General features: G+C 36.1%; 1 protein-coding gene across 2 annotated transcripts; it reads left to right on the top strand.

Moving 5' to 3' along the window:
• The first annotated feature begins 863 nt into the window (after window positions 1-863).
• On the top strand, window positions 864-6,106 carry LOC124224973 (putative defense protein 3). Of its 2 annotated transcripts, none has more exons than XM_046637306.2 (4): window positions 864-1,142; window positions 3,539-3,788; window positions 4,361-4,568; window positions 5,651-6,106. In XM_046637306.2, the coding sequence occupies exons 2-4, from the start codon at window positions 3,560-3,562 to the stop codon at window positions 5,730-5,732; spliced, it is 519 nt and encodes a 172-aa protein (XP_046493262.1). In that variant the 5' UTR covers window positions 864-1,142; window positions 3,539-3,559; the 3' UTR covers window positions 5,733-6,106. The 2 variants fall into 2 exon arrangements, with proteins under 2 accessions (XP_046493262.1, XP_046493261.1); XM_046637305.2 differs by lacking the exon at window positions 864-1,142 and adding an exon at window positions 1,181-1,242.
• The last annotated feature ends 3,622 nt before the right edge of the window (window positions 6,107-9,728 follow it).

The raw sequence follows: 9,728 nt of genomic DNA, 5'->3' as shown, positions 1-9,728 counted from the left end.
ACCTCTGATATATCAGGGGATGATTTTTATCAGAACGAATATTTACATCGTAAATCAGTCCGAAGATACTTTGCATAATTATGTATAGTTTACACTTATATAGATTGTTATAAATTTACAAAGAGTATTGTTTACCGTGTTATGTGCAACGTGTGCGTATATACAACGCTGTTACGTTTACGTCATTTTATTTCTACAGGCCTGATTGATTCTGCTATATTATAACGTGTATAGTATTTTTAATATCTATTCTACTTCTAAAATATTTCACCCGTACAATTCGTACGGGTGCATATCTATTACAATACGAAAAAAGAACGTTCCATCGGTAAATCAATTATTTTTACATTTTTGAAAACTATATGTTTAAATCGAACATACAGTAAGTAAAGAACTTTAGCCGAATAAACTGTACGGAAAACACGGTACATTGCTGAAAAAAGAAAACCACCAATTGTGTATCCATATTCTGCTACACTAATGAGTGGAACAGTCATCGACGCTTTGAAAATCAAAATGTACGGATAATATTTGCAATCGTGCAGGTATCAAAAGTCTCTCTCTAATTCCAAAGATATAAAAATGAAACGAAAAAAAAAAAAGTAAATAAAAGTAGAATTGAGAAAAATAATTTGTAAAAATCCTAGCCTATTCCTTATTTGCGCCTAAAGAAGCATACTCGTTATAAAACTCAGCGATCGATCCGGAATTTGGAGCAGCGTTGTGAATAAGGAAAGGAATGTACTCCGTGCACAACACTGCAACACGTTACGTCAAGTATAAAGTAAGGGCTGGGAGATTAACCGAGTGAGTGAAAGTAACAATTAGCAAAAGTGAATTGCGAGTGGTTCGTCCAGGTTTTGTCCACCTTTGCTCCTTCCGATTCATATCAACGGTGGGGATTGTACGGCAGCAAACCTTTGACTCCGTATACGTATTTCATTCATTTACGTCTGGGTGAGCGTATTTCGTACGTTACGTATTAAAGTATTAAACCGCATACGTTATTATAGTACGTGTAGCTGATTGCGAGAGGAAGAAGGAGGAGAAGCCGTGAGAAATGAAACCTGGATAAATAATTTACTTTCAGTTACTTTGGAGCGGTTCGTTCGTCGGGACGTTTGTTTTATATACGGTAAAATGTAAGTCGATCATATATTTTCCTTTCTTTGTTTCATTTTAACAGCTTTTGAAAAAAAAAAAAAAAAACATTCGGGACGTTTGTTTTATATACGGTAAAATGTAAGTCGATCATATATTTTCCTTTCTTTGTTTCATTTTAACAGCTTTTGGAAAAAAAAAAAAAAAACATTCATTCACACTCGTGTTACAACTTCGAAATCATTTACAGACACACGATACAAAATGTATAATCAGAAATATAATCAGTACGATTTTTACCGTATTTTTGACTGTAAGAAAAATTTTCTTTTTTCTTCTCGTTATAAATAAATAACTGATCCGTGAACAATTTTGAAATGATTACGCTCGTTGAATTGATACCGGAGCACGTTCGTTTTCACTGAATTGTTTAAAAATAACAACTTGTATCGTACATATTTCAAATTTCTTTTTCTTTGATATTAAACTATACAATTGAAGCATATGAAATTGTTCATCGCTGCAAAGCGAGATAATAAAATTTCAATCCCCGTCTTTTTATTCAGTCTCTTGCCGCGTCAAGACTTTATAACTGCAATTATTTATTACTCAACGCCTTACAGCAATTGGTACAGATTACACCGTGAATCGTGTATTCTCTTTTACCTCCACGTGATAATGTAATTGTATTATGTATTACGAGATCTGTAAAAGCGGCGGCGTAATCCCCGAGAGCATTCTCTTTGAAAATCGCCAGCTTATACTGCACGTACGTCCCGTTCTCTCTTCAATTATAAGACCCAGGTTAAAGTGCACTTAAAACACGAATGCAGCTCGTGTAGGTATTAAACAATTTTACCGTATGATGAAATGCTGCAAATTCAATCTCACAATATACACAAATTTCTTATTTTTAACAATGTTTCCTCTTTTTTTTTTCCTCAATTTTTTTTCTTCCATCATCTTTTTCCTCGATAAATTAAACACAACTCGAGTATATCGATACGTAAATAATTTTTAATCGGTCAACTGATTAATTGTATCTCAGAATCACGTTTCGTCACATTAATGTAATTGCTTATTTTCAAATCGGTTTCACAATTTCATTTTCCAAAGCATAGTTGTATTAATTAATTAATTAATTAATCACTCAATTCATAATCACCGTATCGATGTACAAACATTATGTTCAGTTAATTAATCGATACACCTATCTTTCTAAAAAAGAAAAAAAAGAACGGTTGAACCTAGAAACGTGACGAGACGTGATTCAGAGCGATTTCGGAACGATACGCGATCCTTGTCAGTCGCTGAGTGCAGCAGGGAAATCCGCAAAAGGTATTCCGTGAGGGCTGGGTGGCTGACCGGGTTAGCCGGAGGCGATGTTAGCACATCGCCAACTATCTCCTTTGCAACGCGGGAGAAAAGAATCGTCGATAAAAAGACTTTCACCGTCTAATCCGCGATACCAATCAATTATCCTCGATCAATTATCCGGTCCGGATAGCGCTCGAAGCGACGCTAATTAATATCTGTTCACCCTTTTTGTACGTTTCAAACTCCCTGTCGAACGAAGCATTCCTCATATTTTCAACAAAATTTTTATCTCACTGCGTTATCCAGTTCTCCAAAAATCTCCAAAAGTCTCTTTGTTTTAATATTTCAAACGGATTATCGTATAACTGTAGAAAAATTCGAAAGACGATTTTTTTCGTCTTGTCCGATTTCACCTGACGAGTCCACGAATTATAACAAGTATAAGGAGACTCGGAGATTCTTCGAGCTTGATTGAAAACAATGCTGCAATATTTCTCTCTCTATCTCTCTATCTCTCTCTTCGCGCTGTTCTCGCGATAAACCAGCTGTGATAAATTATTCGCGAGAATATTAGCCCAGCCATAGGTACGTATTTGAATCTATAGAAAAGGTACCTACCCAAACGATTATACATATCGTGCTCGGACGCGGAAGGCAACAGGTGAATTCCTTACCGTATTCAGTACTAACAATAATCTGCAGTCCGCGGGATAACGGTGGTAATATCGACAAGTGTTGACCCGTTCACGTCGAAATGTGAATATTGACTCAAAATGCTTTTCTTTGAATAAAAAAACACTTTCCCAACGATTCTGAGATGTTTCGAATACATGTTTGAGAAGTCGAGTTTTTTTACTTGGTCAAAATTTTCGTTTTTCTTTATTTTCACAATGTGAGAATAATTCTAAAAAAATAAATATATACAATTGATGTGTCAGAATATTTTACCCCTATTTTCGTACACTTGACAATTTATTATTCAATATACGGTACATCTCAAGAGCATCGTAAAAAAAAAATAGAAAAAGAAAAAAAAGAATGGGTTAAAACTAGGTATAAATCCAAGACTTGCGCTTGCAAACCGACAATGAAATCCATCGTCGAATATCATCATCCACAGATCGTATCCGTGGATCCGAAGATGGCCTGGACGAATATCGATCGGATCGCACCTTTGACGATCCTGTTATCACTCCTCGTCGGGGTGAATTTAGTTTTTTGTTTTCCCGACGGAGCCCCCGTCGACGCCTGCGTAAAACCTCGCCCCAATCAACCCTATCACGGCCAAGCCAGGCCACAGCCACGGGAAACGAATCCCTACACGATAACGGCGTCCTCCGCCGAATACGGACCTGGTTCGCAGATAACTGGTAAATCGAACCAATTTTTAGAATCGATATTTAATTTTACAGACATAGGTAAGAAAGGTATCGATAATTGAAAATAACAGTTGCGCGAAATTCTTTTCGAGAAACTATAAAATCCTCTTCGCGTTATAGAAAAATAATTGAGAACTATGAATTTTTGGGAAAAAATCTTCGGTAATTTACAATCATAGAAAGCGTCTAATTCCGAATTGCTTGGCGGCGAAATCGGATGTAAAGAAATCAACTTCTGCGAAACAACAAAGTTTCTAATATCCAGAAACCCGACGGCTCAAAGTTCCGAAATGCAAGTTCCCGAAGAGGAAAATTCCGAAAAATAAATTTTCGAGAGGAACCAAGTTTCGTCGTAAAAAAATTCGGAATCCGTCACTTTTCGAAACTTTTGAAATTCGAAATTTAAACCCCGGCCCAAATTGCCAAGACTATCCGACCAGCCGCGTTAATATTGAGCGATACGAATAACTCCGCACGTCTTATCCTCCGTTGTGTTACAACTGATACAATAATTATCAGCGAATGAGTTTGTCAATTGTAACAACGAAACGTTAACGACGCAGTGACCATCGAGGGGGCAGCTTTCAAGGGATTCTTTATCCAGGCGAGAGACGCTCGGACCGACAATTGGATCGGGTCCTGGGCCCAGACTCCGAACACAAACACTCACGCCGAGTGCAGTGCGGTGACCCACGCCGATCCTCGGGACAAACAGCATGCGACTCTGATATGGAACGCGCCCCACGATGCTCGAGGTCGCGTGTACTTTACGTGAGTAAACCTAACGATTTCACCCTCTGAGGCTGCTGTGATAATAATAAAAACAACAGCAGCAACAACAAGAAACAAAAATAAAAAATAAATAAACAAATAATTCAGAGGTCTCCGCACTCTTGTAGATTAATTCGTTCAACTTGTCGTCTCATCTCCATGTTTGTTGCATTTTTTTTTTATTTATTCTTCTCTTTTACTTGCATACGCTTTTTGCCCGCTTAATCGGTTGCGGAATACGAATCGGAAAAGGTAGGGAAAAATTCTGTATCAAACGCGGCTTCTTGTAAAGTCATGTAAAAATCTCGAATGTGTTGTAACGACGAGGAAAGTTGGGTTTGAGCTGATTTCCAGTGCCGAATTATACGGCAAGATCCGATCAAGAGTCGCTGATGATCGAGATTGATATACGAATAATAATATAAAAAGTGAATAAATGAAAAAAATCACTACACGTTCGCGTGCCCGTGAACGCGAAATGGGGTTTATAAATTTGCGCGTGTTAAAATCGCGTGCAATAAATATATCCGATGTGTAATTTGAGATCGACGATGAATAACAACGATTCGGTTATATATGCGAAAATTCGTTCTTACAAAATTTCGCGATTATATATTATAGCATGATTCGAGATTACAATTGTTATACGCGGTGCCGAAAATTGCACACACTTAAATACGCATATACACAGCGAACTATAACGAAACAACTTTCGCACAGCTGACTAACAACGGTCTGAAAAGAATTGGCAAAAAATTTAAAAAAAAGAAAGACTTTCGCAACGAGTTTGAAATTTTTTCCTTTTTCTTCTTCTCGAGCTGTTGACTTTTTGCCTCGTTGACGGTTGAACGAAAAATTGGCGTAATAAATTTTTACGCAGACGCAATATATATACACACACAATGCACAATTCAAGTCTCGTGACGCAATATATTTGTTCGCTATTTAGACAAATTGATCGCTGCGGGAAGTTATTTATTGGATCGCGATCTTTCACGTATTTCATCAGGTCGATTCCGCAGTTTTGCAATTCCGCACCGAGCTTCCAACGGACATGTAGAAATTTCTTAATTTCATTCCAGGGGAACCGTGCTGAAGGATTACGGAACTTTCTGGTCTGACTGGAGGCTGCCCGAAAATCCCCCGGCTCGTTTCGGAAAGTAGAAAATATTACTGACCTCTGAAACTGGAGCTTACTCTTTCTTTTTGCCTCCTTAATTTTCTCGAATATTGTCAGTGTCACGAGTCGAAGGGCCGTTAATTATTGGTACAATGTCAAGGTGGGCGAAGTCGAGGTATCACATTTAAAACGCAATAGAGGTTCGATGCTTTGAATTCGAAAAAAATCGACAGAAAATTGAACGGCCTAATTCGAGCTTGCGTGTCATTCAATTATTTATGTATATATTAAACAAATGAAGAGTGTGAGGCCAATTCTCAAAAAAAAAAAAAAAAATATAGAAAATACCGTGCTTGTATCTGTAATTAACGTACGTATTATATTGATCATTGTCACGAAACTGCTTTAATTATCCAACTAATATATAATTAATATTTACGTCGATACATTTAAAGTAACGCTGACAATTGTAATATATTTTCTAACGTGAATGATTTTTTTTATACCATAGTAGATATAGATTAGCATACATATAGACATAAATATTAATGGATAAAAATAAAGAATTTGAAGAAATAAAGAAAACATCATCAACTGATCGTTTCCTATAGAATTTAAAATTATTTAAGTATTCTATGTACGATATTCATCTAGCCATCTAGCAGTGTGACAAACGTGGTCGGAATACTCGGCCCGGTTTATTTATTACTCTCGACACGGATCTAATACTTCGAATGGATTAATATTTCTTCTCACGTCGCTGAGATGCGTAAATGTATGGTGAATGTATTCGTACACCTCACGGACCTCGTGTTACATAAGGATGAGAAGAGAAGAAAAGCGTTCCACGGCAGATTCGGGTTAAAAATATATATGCACATGTAACCATACGATAAATAATAAATACACACTTGCCAATTGGTTGTATGTTATATAAATATATTTGCAGTAACGTAACACCGTTAATGGATTTCTCTTCCTTGACATATGAGGAGAGACTAAAGTGGGGGAAAAAAATTGGAGCGAACGAATACACACACACACACATATATATATATATATATATATATACCATGTATCTTGCAGAACACAAACAATGACCGGTTCGCCGAGCTTAAAAGGTTCCGTACATTGTACACATGACCGGCATGACTATTCGCTAAATTTCGTACGACACTAAAAAAAAAAAAAAATTAAAGCGAACAAAATATTTCGGAAATTGTATTTTTTTTTTGTCATGTAAATATTAATTCGGAGTTTGGAGCAGGTGAAAATTATTATTTGGCAGCATGGAAAAAAGAAAAAACAAATTTTAGGGAGTGGTTTTCGATTGACGTGAGCGTGAAGAAAGTGACTTCATAACCGCGGCTGTACGGTCGGTGTAAAATTCAAAAACAACGTACGCAAATCGACGTCTTGCGTGTGTGCTGGAGAATTTTCGCGAGTTTATTTCTTTTAGGATTATTTTATTTTACCGCGAACCGTGCGAGTTAACGCCGTATCTTGTTCAAGTTTGTATGGGAGGTACAGTCGGGTCAAGGACGTGACGTAAGATACGTGATATAGAAAGTTTTTAACTACCTAAGATAATAAAAATTTTAAATATAGTAAGAAAAACTTGTGTAAATAAAAATTTTGAAACATCAAATTCGAACTGTGAATATCCTTGTTCTCGACAAAGTGCAAGGAAGTCAAATTATTCAGACAGAAAACTTCACATATCTGTTTGTACGATTCGAAGTAAAATTAAACAAAATCGCACGCTTTATTTGTCGTTGAACTTCTTGAAAATCATCTCAGACTTTATTCTTCATTTTGTCAATCGGTGTAACAACAAGATATTTTAGGTGTATAAAACTTACGGTCGCGTTTTAGTTTCGACACTTTTTCAACCGGACTGTACGTCCCATAAATCCTTAATACGGGCCACCGTAGAGTAAAGGCCATAAAACACGTTTGTTACCTCCAAATTATTCGCGTTAATCCCATAAAAGAAGGACCAATGTCTCGGAGGCTTTACGTGTAAGACACAATAAGAAACTCGACGAGTATAAATATCAAAACTGCAGCCCCGAAATTGTCAAAAAAAATTAGAGAAAAAAAAAAAGAAAAAGAAAAAAGAAGACGAAAACGGTAACGAAAAATTTTATTTTTACAATACCCGATGAATCAAGTTCCGAGGATAGTTCCTTGTGAAATTTGATCTTACCGGTGATAGCAAAAATATAAAAATTCCACATTTTGCGCAAAGACTTGTAATTCTTCGAGCTGCGTAGGCGTTCGTTTTGAAATTGATAAGAGGGCCAATTTGGCGCGAGTCAAGCTTGCCGATTAACCCACTTCGTCCAAGCGGCGAATGGTGATTCAAAGCGTTTACATAGATCTAGTTTCGTGACAATTTTTTAGCTACCCGAAAATAAAGGAAGTAAACTCGACGATTAATCGAAAGCTGCGTGATCATCGGATGAACGAATCAATTAATTATCTAGACAGCCGCTATCAGGTATATGTATACTACACACCTACGTATATACGTTATACGTAATACGTATCTCAATATAAACTCGTCATCGCGATCATGCTGCATAAATTGTTAGATTGATTCGTCCGAGTTGAAATGTAAGCGTACGTGTTTGAAAAAATGTCATGCCTGCAAATCAAATTATAACAAAATTACACCAATCAAGGAAAATAATTCTGCTGATTTCATACCGTCTTACAAATATCGATCGGAGTATAAAACCCTTCTTTAATAACCATGTATCCATATCCTGATGAGTTTGCATAAAGTTGTACGAAAATCGGATAGAAAGTGATCCCCCCCCACCCCCCGTATGATTAACAAGTATAACCTACACAACGAATAAATTTTTCTAGGGTATGTAAAAAAAAACAAACGTAGGTAGGTATACATCGCATTCAATCGTGCAAACAGGTGGATAGACGGGAAAGAACTGTGGGTCTTCAAATGTGTACAATTTCACCGAAGAAACAATGTTTATGTAAGACTAGAGAACCCGGATTGACATTATTTGCTCTGCATACCGAAACTGGACCGCGTCTACACGACTGGTCGACGTTCGATAGCGAATTACATATAAATATATATATTTATACACAACACGCACATATGATGCATGGTGGGGAAATTCTCGTACGTTATATAATAAAAGCTGTGCAGAATTCGGTTGACCTGTTTCGTTATCTTTTTTCTTGCTTTTAAATTCACCGCGTCACTTTTTTACCGTCACAGATCGACTTGTATTTATTTATTAATTTATTTTTTGTTCATATTTTATACAAATTTCGATAGCAGAACCCGATAACAAGAACAAAGTAATGTAATATCAATGTTAAGGTGGTTCGTCGAAATTTTTTTTTTTTCTTTTTTGTGTCGTCAGTCGAAAAATTTGCGATAAATACTGAAAAAAGAATTATCGTAAGACCTGGAGAAGGTTGGAAAATGTATATAGGTCGCTACCAATTATTGCAATATTTTTTATTTGTTCTTACATGTGCATCTTAATATATATATATTAGTTTATTTTTTTTGGGTCCAATAATCATTGTTCATAAAAATCAGTACTGCAAACGAAACAGGGTGATTAAAGTGATGCGATACTCCTATTTCGGTAACGAAAACTGTTATTTCAAACTTCTCCGAGACGATTAATCTTTCCGATTTGAAAAGACGAGAACAGCCAACTGCGGAATTGTTTGGCGCAGTTTGCTGCTGATTGGTGAATGATTAATTGGACCACGGTACAAAATAAGACACAAACTAATATACGTACAAATGTAGGCATAAAAATGAATAAAAAATATTATTATAATCGTTAGCGACCTCTAAATATTTTCCTACTTCCTCCAGGTTTTACGACAGTTTTTTATTCAGTATTTGTCACAAATTTTTCGAGCAACACCTTTATAAAAAAAAAAAAAAAAAAAAAAAAAAAAAAAAAAAAACAAACTTAAAATGAACCACCCTAATCGAGGTATAAAGATACAAGAATTATACCAGGACAACTGCAAACTGCGTA

Source organism: Neodiprion pinetum, chromosome 1, assembly GCF_021155775.2.
Source record: "Neodiprion pinetum isolate iyNeoPine1 chromosome 1, iyNeoPine1.2, whole genome shotgun sequence".
In the NCBI taxonomy this organism is placed as follows: domain Eukaryota; kingdom Metazoa; phylum Arthropoda; class Insecta; order Hymenoptera; family Diprionidae; genus Neodiprion; species Neodiprion pinetum.
This window is presented reverse-complemented; position numbering and strand designations above follow the sequence as displayed.

What these genes read in the sequence shown, in the direction of transcription:
- LOC124224973 (XM_046637306.2), top strand. Translation starts at nt 3,560, where the DNA reads ATGGCCTGGACGAATATCGATCGGATCGCACCTTTGACGATCCTGTTA. An exon ending in ACCTGGTTCGCAGATAACTG is followed by an intron (nt 3,789 to 4,360) that starts GTAAATCGAACC and finishes TTAACGACGCAG; the next exon opens with TGACCATCGAGGGGGCAGCT. An exon ending in CGAGGTCGCGTGTACTTTAC is followed by an intron (nt 4,569 to 5,650) that starts GTGAGTAAACCT and finishes ATTTCATTCCAG; the next exon opens with GGGAACCGTGCTGAAGGATT.